This window comes from Phodopus roborovskii, unplaced genomic scaffold (genome assembly GCF_943737965.1).
Source record: "Phodopus roborovskii unplaced genomic scaffold, PHOROB, whole genome shotgun sequence".
NCBI lineage: Eukaryota > Metazoa > Chordata > Mammalia > Rodentia > Cricetidae > Phodopus > Phodopus roborovskii.
In genome coordinates, this window is record NW_026126611.1 from 7,567,813 (window position 1) to 7,583,252 (window position 15,440).

General features: G+C 48.8%; 1 protein-coding gene across 2 annotated transcripts in view; it reads right to left on the reverse strand.

Annotated features, from left to right (window-relative positions):
* Positions 1–15,440, reverse strand: part of Arid1b (AT-rich interaction domain 1B) — a 318,541-nt gene that overhangs the window by 40,436 nt on the left and 262,665 nt on the right. For both annotated transcript variants that reach the window (XM_051206127.1, XM_051206126.1), the window contains one exon: positions 8,121–8,448. In XM_051206127.1, coding sequence (XP_051062084.1) covers positions 8,121–8,448 — 328 coding nt within the window. The remainder of the gene's footprint in view (positions 1–8,120; positions 8,449–15,440) is intronic.

Sequence of the window (15,440 nt, forward strand, 5' to 3'; positions counted from 1 at the left end):
CACACAAAACTGAACTAAGATTTTGAATGCACTTAATTTAGAGATTTCCATTCTAGTCCTTTCCTGCTGGTTCTCAGAGTGTCCTCTGCCTCGTATGCTTGGTCTGATGAAGCCACAGAGGGCAGTAGTGGGTCTCAGAGATGGTGCTCGGTGACTGAGGGCTTTTATGGGTTCCGGTACCGTGCAATAGTTCACCTGCCCGGATAAGACACAATTAACACAGTCCTCTACTTGGACAAAGATGAGGTATGTACTGCATGGAAGAAAAACTGATTGTCGTCAATGTGTACCCACATAAAATGCCTCTTTCTAACTGCACTGCATATAAAGATGCTAACCTAACATTTTATCTCGAGGTTATCATACCATTAAGAAAATTCTCAATTCATTTACAAGGAGAACTGATCCCTTGTAGTGTTAGGAATAGCCACACTGCATGTCCCCATCCTACCTGAACATTCCCTTGCAGGTGACAAGTATGAAGGACAGTGCCTAGATGTATTTTAACAGAGTGAGGCTCAGGGGTCCTGGAGGTCTATGAATGCCAGCCGCAGACATGGAGGATGTGTGATCTTGGCAGACACTGAGGGGCTAATTAACATGTACTGAGGAGTAATCAAAGTGAGGTGTTAGCGGTGAGATAATTAAGAATACATATATCTTGCAGGCATTTACTGAAATCTTTAGTACCTTAGTAGACCTGTCACTCAGCTTACAAAATTAATTTGGGTCTTGAGTTCTCCATCCTATTTACTCTGTCTTGGCAGTATTTCTCAAACCCACAAACAAGCAATGCACTCCTCCAGGGAACACAAATACAGTCATTTCTGATTTTCTTTTCTGTTTTTAAGACATAGTTTCCCTCTGTAGGCCCTTGGAGCTCACTATACAGCTCAGGCTTCCCTTGAACTTGTGGTAATCCTCTTGCATTGGCCTCCCAAGTGTTCGAATTAGAGGACGCCTAGCTTATCATTTCTGGTTTTCAGAACAGTCCTCAATGTTTCTTAGTAAGGCTAAGGCATGAAGTCATTTAACTTAGTAAAGCCAGACACTGCCGAATAAGGGTCTTACCAACTCTGCCCTGTGAGAACAGGGCCCAGGACCCCATCAGGCCCCCATCTGCAGTGGCTCTAACCAAGGCACTCCAGTATGAACAATGGACAAACCCTACGGCTGTCAGCTTTGGTCTGGTTGTTGATGGCGGAAGCACCGGTCAAAATATGTATGGAGAACAAGATGAAGAGGGACTGATGGGGTGTCACACCCCAAGATCCTCAGTATCAGTAAACTAAGGTTGCCATGGGCGGTGAGGAGTCTGCTTCTTCCTCGTGGTCTTTACAAGGCCATCGGGTACTTCCAAACAGGATATTGCCAAGCTTCGGGGCACGCACCCCCCCCCCCCCCCGTGAAAACTGCTGTGGGCTGAGAAGCCTCAGCACTCGCAGTGAGTCTGGCAGGCTGACAAAACAGGCCTTGGCTGCAGGGACAACTGGCATTTCCTGGCTCTGAGGAACTGGGACGTGCTGGGCTGCAGAGCTGAGTATTCCCAACCGGCGGAGACCGTGGTGCCGGCACAAGAAATGCCAGCTTGTTTAGTGCATGTGAAAAGCACAGTAGGGATACGGGGTCAGAAGCAAGAATGAGTGGCACAGGCCAGCAAGCAGGGGCACAGGCCGGCGGTGGAAGGGGCCAGCCTGTGGCAGAGAGAGTAACTTAACTACGGAGCGAGCCCTTTGTCTTCTGGAGGAGCGAGCACAGGGGACCCTGATGTCTGGGAGGACACCAAGAGGAGAGTGGGACAGGTCTGTGGAGAAGACCTGGGTTAACCGAAGGCGAAGGTTTGCACCGAGCCCAGCTCCTCCAAATCCTGCTCAGGGTACCCAGCTGACGCTTGCTTTCCTGGCTTGATGCCCACCAGGGACAAGGTGGCCCTGCCGGCTCTCTTCGCCTTTCCTCCCTGGCTCGCCGGGGCTGTTTTCCAGGAGAAGGGCTTCTGGGTAGCAGTGCTCAGCGGAGCTGGCTTTCCATACAGAACAACTGGGACATCTGTCAAAAGCACAGGCACACGGCCTTGTCCCCTGCCCCGCTGAGATCGCGCTACGGACTTGAGTCCATTAAAGATTTGCTGTAGATTTCATACTTTGATTCACTGGATCTTATCTTTTAGAGAAGACTCTTCAGTCCTTTACGACTTTATGTTTTACTATTTTATTTGAAGACTGATAAATGTAATTTATAGCCTCCATAATAGTCCTGTGACTCTGAAGGAGTTAATTAATAATCTTCAAATAACATAATAATATTCACTCAAATTCTAAATTTGGAATAGAAAAAAAGGGACCAAGAATGAAAGCATAGTATTTAGATGATAACACAAAGGCTTATATCTAATTTCAGAAATAAAAACCCTATTTTAGCCTTTGAGATCTGTTCTTTGTTTTTCAATAACATGACTTTTCAAATCATAGCTATTAAATCGAAATCTAACTGTCCAAAATCCGGAGGGCTAAATCTTAGTTAATTCAAAATCACTCACTGTCTGCAGCATGGGGACCCCACTATAACCAGGGGCTTAAGCTATTTTTTTGGGGGGGGACTAGTCTCTTTGACATGCTAATGCACTAACATATTTCCGTATCGCTGGTTCCATGTCCATCAGCAGAATGGCGTCACACTGCCCTTAGAGCAAACTACAGAAAAAGTACCTCGCGAGCAAACAGGCTATATGAGAATGGACAGCCGCTTGGAGTGTGTGGTCGTGTGGCACAAGTTCAGGCGTCTCTGCAGGAAAAGCCAGCCTAACTTCTCTCTGGCTGTACCAGGTCCTGCCTGTCCTCCATGGAGGAATGCTGCCGGTCGAAGGCAGGGGTCTGGCAAAGCTCCGTCCCTTCAATGCTTTGAATGCCTGTGTTGTTAGCAACCAACATGATTTCAATGGTCGTCCATTCTGCTTGCAAGTGAGGAGGATGGAAAAGGCATCAGTTCGTATTTATAGCTCCCTATTCGAGCACAGCCGATTTCTGTGGCCCTGGTGTAAGCACTGAATGCAGGTAGACATGCTCACACTCCTCATACTCAGAACCTCCTAGTCTACCCCAGTGAGGCCTCACACTGATTGACCCTACCAGTTACTTATTTTTAAAAACTAAGTCTGAGATGCCTCCTGGTGCTTGTGGAGTCCACTGGAGATTCCCCCAGGGTCAGCGAACAGGGGCCAGCTCATGCACGTGGCCTGCACCACAGCTGCTTCTCCGTCAGTTTTAAAGGCTGAAGCAGCACCAGTATGGGCAACCCCAGGGTGAACAGGACTGGATTCCAACCCATCCGGGTACCAGCAAGGGCCGACTGCCTGTCCTGAGACGAAGTCCCTGCGCTGCTCAGGCCTCTGTGGGTAGGCTGGTGTCACTCAGACACATGCTGAGCTTCGTTTTCTAACAGCAGAGCAGCCTTACAAGTGTGTGCAAGCAAGTGTGGGGACAGCACTCACAGGACAAGACAGGCCCTTGCACCTACCACCTACTGTGCCCCCCCTCTAATCCAATGGCCTTCTCTGGTGACCCTTGTGGCATCAGTCACCGTTACCATAAAATAGAGGGCAGAGGCTGGACAGCGTCCACGAACCTTCTGGCTCCGGACTCTGCCACCTGTAACTGAAGGTCTGCCTCTTGTGGGAATCCACACAATGGGAATGGTACAAGGGTCTTACAGACCGGGGCCAGACCTGTGACACTGACAGGCTGAAGTCACCGAAGGAGCCAGTTGATACGATGCTGGTGATAGCTGTCATCCAGCCATCCTTCAAAAGACCCAGGAATTTGTCAGAGGCCAGTTGTTTGGAACTGCCAGGTTTGTCTTAAAAGGAATGGACAACACAGGCACACAGCAGGGCTGAGGACACCTCATTCACAGGCGAGCACCCGTTGCCAAGGCCACCGGTAATGAACTTAGTCACTGAAAACATCCTATAAGCTGGGGCTGTGTCTAGGATTCCTGGCAAAGCCTCTTCAGGAAGCCAAGGTCTCCCCGGCTCCTGACTATGCTTGGGACAGACACCAACTCCAGAATAAAGCCACATTAACTACTGATGCTTGGGAACAACCCCCAGCCAGGTACTCCCTCAGGACAGCAAGTCCTTGTAAGTCATTAACTTGGAATGACCTAACTTAGCACTTGGACAGCCGCACCACCTACTACCACAGAGACTCTCATTCCTTCATCCGAAGGGGTCACCAAGAGAAACAATCTATGTATCTGTAGCTTATTCACCACAGCAGGTGACAAGTCACCTTCAAAAGTGGCACTAACCAGATACTTTTCCACAGTTAAGCTGATGTTTTCGTCTGTACCTTACACGCCACCTGTGAACGTCACCACCACGCCCGTGCACAATCCCTTCCTCTTTACAACAAGCCTGATGCTCTGGCTGAATCACAGACACACACTTCCCACCTTTATCAGTAATTTGCAGTTCTTCCCCAGGCTCTAGGCTCTTTGGGAAGGACGAAGAGAACAAACCCTGGTTACCCAAAGGGTAAGCTTCCCCCACTTAAGAAACAGATCTTCTAAAGCGGTTTCATCCATTAATGGGGGAGGGGGGAGACCAAACAGTGTGATCCCGAGGCAAGGAGCACAGGGCAGCAAATCATGCTTAACCAGGGCTCTGGGCCATGGGTGCAGAGACTTGTAACCCTGCTTTCCCATGCCAAGTCTGTCCCCGGAAAACGGCACAGGAGGCTAGCGCTCTGCAAAGCCGGGCAGATGGGTGACCTAAATAGAAACACAACTTGGACTTCTTTCTTTTTTAGAAAGAATACTGTAACCACAAAAAGCAAACCAAGGCAGCAGCAGGGGTGGCACAGGGGCCTTTGCGGGGGTGCAGACGTCACAGCTCCAGCACGGCCCCTCCCCTTGTTCTTAAGGAGGAGGAGCTGTCTTGTAGCAGCTCTCTGGGAGCTGCTGGCTGAAGCAGAGCTGATCTTCTCAGGCTGGTTAGCTAACATTGATTTTCTGCCCCAATGGAAGAGATTTTACTCTGATGCATGCCATTTAAATTCATTTTACACAGCTGCTTAATGTGGCTTGGCAAGGCACAGCCAAACCAGCTTTGTGGGTCTAAATAGCACTCCCGAGTTGGGAAAGGACAGAGCCTGTGGCTTAGCAGCTGGTGACAAATGCTTTTCTGCTCCACGGTTACCTTCCTCTAGGCTCACCAGCTGACCCTGAGGGAACCATGGAAAGATGCAAGGAAAGGAAAGCAGGTTCCCAAGAAGGAGCATGTGTCCCAGCCTACAGTACTTTAGGGTTCGGATTATGTCCCAAGAAGGAGCATGTGTCCCAACCTACAGTACTTTAGGGTTCGGATTATGTCCCAAGAAGGAGCATGTGTGTCCCAGCCTACAGTACTTTAGGGTTCGGATTATGTTCACAGGAATCTTGTTGGTACGAGGTGAGTTACAGAACGAATGTCTCTCATGACAAAGAGACCCTCTGCTCTTGCTGTCTGCCCAGTGTGGGCTGAAGGGAACACTACCCCAAAGCTGGTGTCGGCCACAAGAAGGGATGTGAGCAAAGCCGAGTTTATTGTTGGCAGGGCTGTAGACAGTTCCTGCTCGGCCTGGCTCAGCTGGGGCCTGTCCCCACCGTCCCTAACCACCAGCGGCAGCAGGAGCAGGTGAACACCCACATGATATTGCTAGCATTACAGCTTAGTAAACCACTCAGTAACACACGCAGTTTATGAACTACACAGTTCCGTCGCAGGAAACAGGAGCACTTTTGCTGTACTGACATTTGAGACTAAGGAAGCCACTGTGTACAGGCGGAAAACTCTTGGTTCCTTTGTCCAATTTCCCTGGTCAAACATTCTAGGCCTCTTTGGAGGAAGAGCTACAGAAGTCACTGGCTCAAAGGTAGGCTCAGCAGGACCAGGAGGCCTCTCTCCTCTGCCCTGGTGGCCCAGCAGCCCACTGTTCGAGTGTCCAGGCTGCTCGGGAAGGGGTTCTGGGTATGGCAACACAACACAGCGTCCTCCACAGAACACCAGCATCAGAGGATTTCACCACTCTTGTGGAGATAACGATTCCCACCCTTTGTCTCAGGCATCAAGGGGTGCAGGCAGGTGAAAGCAGGCATAGAAGGACCTGGAAGGCTACATGGAGGCCTTCATCATGCTGCCCTAGGACATGCCAGGCTTCCCACAGCAATCTCTTGGTGTGTTTCTTCCTGCCCATAAAGATCAGGCTCGTGAATCATGGGAGCCTGGCAGCTGCCATAGTTGGAAAAGGAAACATGGAGCATCCGATAGCCCCGTGCTGGCGGGGGGAGCAGGCGACCTAACATAAGCCGGCCTAAGTGAAGCAGAGGGATAGCTTCTGCGGCTCTGTTCTGAAGCACGTCTGCGGCCCTGTCCACACATTATTCCACGTAGAGGTGTGGGGCTTACACACTGGGGTAAAGGACACTACTCTGGGCCATGAAGCTACCCGGGATGGGGCTCTGTGAAACTCAGCAGAGGTGGAGGAGAGGGCCAAGGAGAGAGAAAAGTAAGATTCTCATAGCTGCTCTCAATTTGTCAATTAAATATAGCTTTAGCTTGATGTAAATAAAATCAACAAATGGCCACCGTTCACACAGCCAGAGAGCTAAATGGGGGAGGGTGTGATGTCAAGGTTTTGCATTAGTCTGCTGACTAAAAACCAAACGCATGGCTATGCATTAACACAGGAATTTCCTTTACAAATGGATCCAGAAAAGGGGCTCCAAGATTTTCATCCAGCTCTCTCTGGCCATCGCTGCCATCAGAGGTCCTGTCAGAGGCAATTGCATACTTCCTACTTAACAGAAGGGAAGTAACCTGGGTGTTAGGAATTTGGACAATGGGCAGGTTCATTTAAGCCAGTTACAATGGAAGCAGCTGCGCCAGTCTCCAGCTATTCAAACATTCTCATGGCCTGGTGAGCCTGGCTGCCTGCGGACACTTAGGTCAGGAGATTTTAAGTGCATGCAAAGGAGGAATGAAGAACTTCCATTTAATTCCTCAAAGGGCCCCACTTCCCCAAACATCAGCTTCAAAGGGAAGAAATGAACTTCTCAACACATACATACAGACACATCTACACACACACACACACACACACACACACACACACACACACTTGCACAATTAGCTTTTATTTCCCTTTGACAAAAGTCAGAATTTTCCTGACTCTGAAGGTACCATGGATGCCCAGGGCTTCTGCTGTGCTTTTAAAAGACAGATCTGCACCGAATTCCTTTAAAGCGAGTTCATCTTTGCTTCATTCATTGTAAATTATGATATTTTGGAGCAGGTCAAGTCTTTAAGAATTAATAAAGAATTAAGATTAAGACAAGGTAAAGCCTTGCTCAACCAGTTTAAACTTTCTAAAATATTATTATTGTTTTCTTTAACAAGCACATTGTGGTTGGGACAGAAAATCCCATACACACTCATTTAGACCAACGCAGTACACACATATATACATACAAGATTTCAATTTTTGGGGGGGGGCAATATCTCACTATATAACCCTGACTGGCCCAGGATTTACTATACAGTCTCCTGGGTCCTGCCCGCCTCTTCCCTCCCAGCAATAAGATTAAAGGGCACTATATCAGACCAAAGCTTCTGATGTACGGAGAATCTTAACAGTATGGCTGTACATATCTGAGTGTGTCTGAAAGTGTGTGTGAGTGTGCACGTGCCAGTGCGAATGAGCGCATATTCGAGTTGCGTGTTTGAGCCTGTGAGTATGACCCTGTTGTTTCTTTTGCAATGTGTTAGATTTTGCATAGTTAGGCCGCAATGTTTCTGCTTTAAAAAAAAAAATCGCTGTTTGAAGTGCAACCTGGCACACATTTCCTTTTCTGCCAGACACAGTTGGCCCTTTGGCTATAATGTGGTAGGCACTAGTTACAGGCACTTGGAGTCACCTCCCAGAATGGCATGCCCACTGCTCAGATCGCTTCCTCAGTAGATCAGAAAGCTCAGTGTGTCACTATCTGACCCTGCCACACCTGTAAAGACGTGCTCTTGAACACAGGAAAGGACGGGTTGGGTGTTGGTCACGAGGGCACACAGCCGACCTGTGTCAGAGGCATACCTGCTTTGGGCTGAGTTTGCAGCAGCCTGCATCACAGCTGCAGCGGCTTCCTGGGCCTTACGGTTCACAGAGGGCATTGGCGGGCCCATTCCCGGCCCTCCCTGCTGAGACATGCCAGGAGAACTGGGGGTGACGTTGCTCATGTTTCCAGGAAACGGTCTGTTCTGCATCCCAGCTGAAGCCATCCGTCCTAGGGGCATAGCACCACACGGCTGGGTTGGCCCTTGCCCATGCATCTGGTTGCTGGCATTGACACCCATACCGGGCCCTGGGCCGCTGTAGCTTGCACTGGGCACCCCGCTATATGCCGGGGTTCTGGAGTAGTTGCCTAAACAAAAAGCAAAAGCAAGTTAGAGCCTTTTATTTAAACATTTATGAAAACATTTGTGGGAAATACATTCTGTACAATGATGGGCCCACTACAGGGCACTCATCACCAGCTGTGCTCTGAATCTGCTCCTTCTTGTGCAGACATGGCGTCATTCCCAAAGCCCCTGGGGAACTAGCTCAATGACAGAGCCCACAGGACTCTGCAGCACTGGGATAGAAAGCCAGGCTTGGAACATGCTGTACCAAGCTGGGCCTGGATGCTTGGGAAGCTGAGGCAGGAGGATGTTCAAACTGTCTTGGGCTCCTGGGAGAGTTCATGGACAGCTTGGCCACCATAGTAAGACTTGTTTCAAAAAAAAAAAAAAAAAAAAAAAAAAAAAAAAGACTCTAAACATAGGCCAGTAGTAGAGCAGTTGCTTAATGTGCGCAGGCCTTAGGGTCAATCCCCTCTGCTGCAAAAACAAAATGAACAACAATAGAGGTTGCAGTCCCAAAATGTCATCAGTGTGTTGAATACCTTACACTCTTACACTTCACTCTGCAGTACAATGTTAGTCTTCGGGTGAGGGCCACTGAAATTTCACACGTACCCGACGTAGACAAAGACCCTGCCTGAACCCACATTGGTACATCCCCAATGGCCCGACATGGCTTTCTCTATTGCTGGATCCAACCCTTTCCAACCCCAGACTGAGTGGCTCGTTTATGTACTTGGTGTCATGTCTTATGACTCTAAGCACCAGCGTGACGATGGGCACACGGAATGGCGGGCGGAGTGCGGGGAGGAAGCCAGGGTCCCCGAGTGAGGGCATGGCCATCGCTACAACTCCTGCCCCCCTGGCCCTGGTGGCACCTGCAGGACTTCCAGCTGTTTTAGCAGCTATACTCCCCTTTCCCTCAGAACCTTGGCGTGGAATTACTTCAGTAATAACAGCAGATGTTAACAGCTGGGCCAAAACGCACACGAGACACCTGGTTAACCCAGTTCTCCCAACAACCAAACACATCAGTGTTTATAAAGGGGAAAAACCCAAGCTCGGAGGTTAGGATTGAAGCTCATGCAAACTGATCAGAGAATCCATGTATTTAACCAACGAAACAAGCTGTTTCCCAGAAATAAAATAAATGCAAAAAAAGACAAGTGGATAGCGTCTATGGACAGACTTCCTCTACTGTTCTGACTACATTCTGGGACATTCTCCCATCACCTAATGACAACACACAGAATAAAAATGCCCGTAACTGCTCAAGGTACAGGGGAATTCAAGTTAAATGCTTGCGCTGGAAAGCTCCCGATTTCGATTCCTGTGAAGTATGTGCACACCAGTGTATACGCTTAGAAGAGGGACGAAGGGGGAGGAAATACAAAAGCAAAACCACACCATGGTGGAGCGTGCGTTCCAGACTTGCTGAGCTTTGCTCGCTGTGCTGAGACAGAGACTGAGCTGTCCCAGTCTGGGTCTGAGTCATCGTGGAGTGGGGATCTAAAGCGCGGATGGAGGCTGGATCCTGATGAGCACGGAGGAGAGAATGACCCAGCCTTCCTGACTGTCCTGCACCCTGCTCCAAGCTCTCCTTCTTTGTAGACTCTGGGGCTGGCTGCCTTGCACTCTGGCCAATGAGGTTAGTGTGGGGCACACGGCTCTGAAGTGCAGGCCTGCATTGGTGTTAGCACTGGGCTCTAGTCTATTTCCTTCAGTGAGTTGGGTTGACTCAGAATCACATACCCAGAGAAGTGTTCTAATTATAGAGGCCTCTATTTCAGAGAAGAACTACAAAGTCCCCTTTCTCTTCCTTGAATCTTTAAACACTTTCCTCATGAACCCATGCGCCTCGATCACTGCCCTTTCTGAAGGCTCCAAATGGGTGAAGGACAGGCTTTAGCATGAGGAGCTGAGCCTTGCGTCTGACCCTGCCTGGCAGCATGACCGTCTCCACACAGTGGTACTGGCATCAGGGAGCCGTGAGCTACTGTGAAACAGGAAAGGAGACAGCATAGGGTCTGCATTGCTACCATCAGCACGGAGCCACGGGACACTAGCAACACTTCCCTGCCATCTGTAAGGATGAGTGGATGGGGCCGGCCATGATCCACCCTACCCTACGTAGTCTACAGCTCATATCCGTCCTCCAGCTACCAGGATCCAAACGTATACGCCAAGCAAAATGTGAGAGGGAACGCCAGGACTGAGGAGCGCAGTTTTCATCCCATGCTTCTTTAATAGATTAGTAATTTGTTGGCACCAGCTCTGACAGAAAGCAGATGGGTGCAGCATTAGGCACAATGAAGGCAGCAGATGCCGGGCCAGCCCACCTCAGCTGGACTGTTCCTGCAGCCAAGTCCGAGAGCCCACCGCTTTCAAGTGGGTTCATCTTGGCACACCAGCTTTGGAAAATCAGCCACGAGTGAATTCATATTTCAGCCCAGCAGGAGTTACATTCAAGCACCAGATAGAGGAAGCGGCAGCTAGACACTATTCAAGTCACCGCCATTATTTTAGGAGGGCTGCGGATAATTTCCTATCTGACTCCAGCACATTGGTATCTGATAGTCATAATCAATACTCCAAGTTCCTGTTCTTAAACAGAGGGTTGCTGCTGTCATATGAGACCCTGTGCCTAGGCTCCCAGAGGGTAAGGATCTGTATTATTCTCCTACGCCGAGAAGGACACATGATGATACGTTTCAAAGCTGACTTTTTACCTCGGGTAGAAACAACATGCACGAGTGGTCACGTGCTATGAAAACCATATTCGCAGGGCTGGAGAGATGGCTTCCTGCTTAAGAGCACTTACTGCTCTTGTAGAGGACCTAGGTTCGGTTCTCAGCAGCTCACAATCTACAAAGATTAGACATTGTTTTCTGACCTCTGTGGGCAACAGGCATACACCAGGTGGGGGGGTGCACTCGCATAACATGCAAGCAAACACGCATATACATGAAATAAAAATACATGTATATATGATCAGGGTTAAACATGCACTTTCCTTGCCCCTTAGCCAGTGTTTCCCATTTGAAATGGCATTCCTTACATGAAGTCACATGTACTGAAATGGAACCCATATGCAGTAACAAGCACATACAGTTCTGTAACTAGCAATCAAGACACAGAATATTGTTATACCTTCTATAACCACTCAACATTACACTCCTGACTCACCAGTGTTAGTCAGTCCAAGGCTGTGACTGGAGGTCCACTTGTGGACACTATTTTGGGCAGCTGTGAACAGAACTCTGTGTGGATATATTTTTGTTTCACCTCTTGGATGACCGTAGGTAAGAGCAAGCTGGGTTTCAGAATAAGTGTGCTTTTAACTTGATAGGAAGTCACTAAGTGGATGCTGTGTGTTTTAAGCACACAGACACCAGACAATGCATGACAGTTACAGATGGCAGCCTGATGTTGTCACCTGTTCAAAAGTCCCAGCCATCCTAACAGGCAACACAGAGTTCTCCATGGCTTTAATTTTCACTCTACTCATGAGAGATAACTAGGTGTTTTTCCTATGTGATTTGCTGGTAAATGCCTCACTGCATTAATCACATCAAAAATAGGTATATTAAAAAACACAAAACTCCTTTTTCTACTATGACCACACAATCCTCTTGGGTCACAGATCAAGTAGTTAAGGACACCACAAATAGAGGTTCAAAATTAAAGGTAACTGCCCTGATTAAATCCTCCTGCTTGAGAGAACAATGGTTGAGTTTTGCACTGGTCTACAAGGTATCTTGCTTTTCCCGGGTCAATATGCACTTGGCACTTCTTTAAACGATACCTTTTATACTCATTCTACATTGTTTGTTGATACAGTATCACTTTCGATTGTATGGAGGTTCCCCCCAACCTGCATGTGTTAACAACAGTTCTTTTCAAAACACCTAATTACAAAGTAATGTGAGGTCAATACATAAAATACAGAAATGGCACAGAATCAGCCTGAGTTCCACCTCCCATAGATTGGGCACCACATTCGACACACCTTAGGCGCTGCAAAGTCTACCCATCTAGCACCCACACAAGGCAGGCAGCCACACCTGCTCTGGATTCCTCTCCTTTAGCATCAGCCATTTAAGCCATCCAGAAACATGTTCTTCCGAGGCTCTCACATGCCAGGCCCCATGCCGGCTGCTGGGTACCCAGAAGTGCACAGAGACAGAGTAAAGAGGTGGGCCAGTGAAGGAATGCAGCTTACGCCTGCTGGTGAGGAGAACTATGAAGAAAATCAAGAGGGACATCTACAGAGTGGCGAGGGTCCCAAAGAGGGTCTCCTGGAAGGTCAGGGGACACCAAGGCTAACATCAGATGCAGTCCCTGGGCATACCCCGATGCCAATCTGATGGCAGGGTAGGTCTGGTCTGCAAGTGGCCTTCAGAACCTGCCATCTCTAAAGCTGAGCAGCTTCATCCATGGACAGGGAGTAATGACGGTGACCCCTCAAGTGCAGCTGCTGTGGGGAAACATTTTACACAGCAGAGACTTCTAGGTGCCTGACTAAGCACAGAGGGTTGTGCAGGAGATGGAAATCTCTTCTACTGTGAATGCTGAAGCAGTGAGCAGCAGGAAGGCGTTGCATCGTGTGCAGACCCTAGTGTCCTCCTCAGAGATGACGAGAGTAGATAGTGACACGGAGCAGTGTTTAAGGACTGCTGCCCCAAGCACAGCCAGCCTTGTACCAAGTGGCAGTCTCCACACAAGAAACAAGCCCCCCACCCCCAGTAAGGGAGCATCTGCCACACACTGCAGGGAGGTCACATCTCTCTGATGCCCAGAGGGGACACCCTGGGCACCAGGAACAGAGGATGCAGGAGGAGGGACCTGCTGAAGGCAGGCAAGGGGCAACCTCGACCACTGGCCGCAGCCTATGGAACCCTGCAGAAAGGCTGCTAGTAACATTCTCAGTGACCCGTGACACATAGTCCAGCATCACTGGCTTTCCTTACAGGGGCAAACCAGGAACCTCACGAGAGTCAAGTGTACAGTTGCTTTATGTCGTTTTCATTTTGTTATTTTATACTGTAAATTCCCAATTTATAGGAATTGATCAAATCATGGTAATAATCACGCTGGAAAATTTTCATGTTTAAATTCTGTCAATGAAGGCTAAATTTGAGCATCCAAATACAACTTGCTTACACTAAACCACTTTGGCAATACAATGATCTGATTCGGGTTTCTCCTTAGTATTTCTAAGACGGAGGAGTAGAACATTCCTTTAATTGGAAACACAATGGTTGGAATGTGGGGTGAATTCTTTTGCCTAGAGTGTCAAAGGTTAGCACAACAAGCATATTGCCAGCTGTTTCAAGGGGGAATGATGGGAGGGACTTGAAGTAAAGGCCTGCATAGATACAGCCTCTGGAAGACTAACCAGGCTTTTGCCCCGGTCTCCAGCAGAGTTAGGGGCTAGGCGCACCCCTCCTCTGGAAGACAGAATGCACCAAGTGTTCAGACTCAGATGGGACTTAAGGATGGAGCTGGAAGCCCTGGGTCGCGGTGACACTGGGCACCCACGTGCGTGCAACTCTCAAACGGGTAGCAGGCTGACACCTTCGACATTTACACCTCCAATCCCTGGACTCGAAATAGTTGTAAAATTACCATGCAATTCAGCCTTGGAGCAGCTCTTACGCCAGCTGAATACCATTCACAATTTGATTTGGCTGAATTTGGAGAAAAGAAGGAAAATCCAAGACTCAGAGGGTGTCTCATTACTTTAACAAACACCTTTTAAACCTTTCTGAAGATACATTTCCAGAGTAACTGAAGATTAAAGCCCCCTAGACGACGTCCTCAGCTACACACTTTAAAGACAGAGGCAGCTGCAGCCCGGGCAGACTCCAGAGGCCTCTGCACGAGTGGCAACTGGTAGGGACACAGACTCAGAAACAGCTCCCTGCAGAAGGCAATGCTGCTCGCTCCGGCAAGCTGAGGCCAGGCCCTTGGTTTTGGCAGTCAGGGACGCATGTTAAAAAGTGTTCCAGGGCGGTCGGTGTAAGGTGCGTTTCTCAGGAAGACACAAGTGAAGTAGGAGGCTATGGAGATCAAGCCGATTCTGCCCTCTTTCTCCCAAATTCACCATTAATAATTAACGTTAATGACACAATTCCCTTCTATTTGCAGAAGTGAGTCCCCGAGGCCCTCTGTCCTCGTAAACACTTTGCGAGGGTGATTATTGCGTGTGCTTGCTCGAAGGTAGGAGAGTATGCTGTAATTAAACACTTCTACACATTTAGCTTGGTTTCATCTTATTTGAACGCTTAATAATTCACTTTTAAAGCATCGTGATGTATTTCTAACACCCCTTCTTTTCTGTACCTCACAGGAATTATTTTCCTAATCTCCTTCATAGTCCTTCCTTGTAGTTTTAAATTTTAATTAACTGATTTTTTCCTTTTTTTTTTTCCTTTTTGAGTCACAGAGTCACTCTGTACCCTGAGCTGAGCTTAAACTTGCAGCAGTCTCCTGTCCTGGCTCCTGAGTGCTGGGATTACAGCTGTCAATCACCGTGTTTGCCAGGGCCCTTCGTGTTTCTGATACTTTCCCATTCCTGAAGTTCCAGGACGCTCTTTGTTCTTGGCTGTCCCCGCCCTCACAGAATGAGTGCACAGGGACGAAGGAGTCATTCGGCCTGGGTTTGAAGCCTGGTCCTCCCTGTGGGGATGAAGGGGCACGGGGCAGGCTGTCAAAATCTGCTTTCCTGGCCTGCAAAGTGATGACCGGCTCACTCAGAACAGACCCAAGTCTGCATGGAGAGGGGGTGGGCACCTGTGCTGGGCTCAGCTCTTCCTTAGAGATGCAGAGAAAACCCGTCTGCCCTCCTGCTCAAATGTGAACACTGCTCAGAATACGCCTTGCACTCTGGCACCCAGTAAGCATTGGTTGGTGTTTTGCTTTGTTGCTGTTTTTCCCCAGACAGGACCCTGCTAGGCTGGCCTTAAATTTACACTGGTCTTCCTGGGTGCTGGGATTACAGGCGTGAGCCACG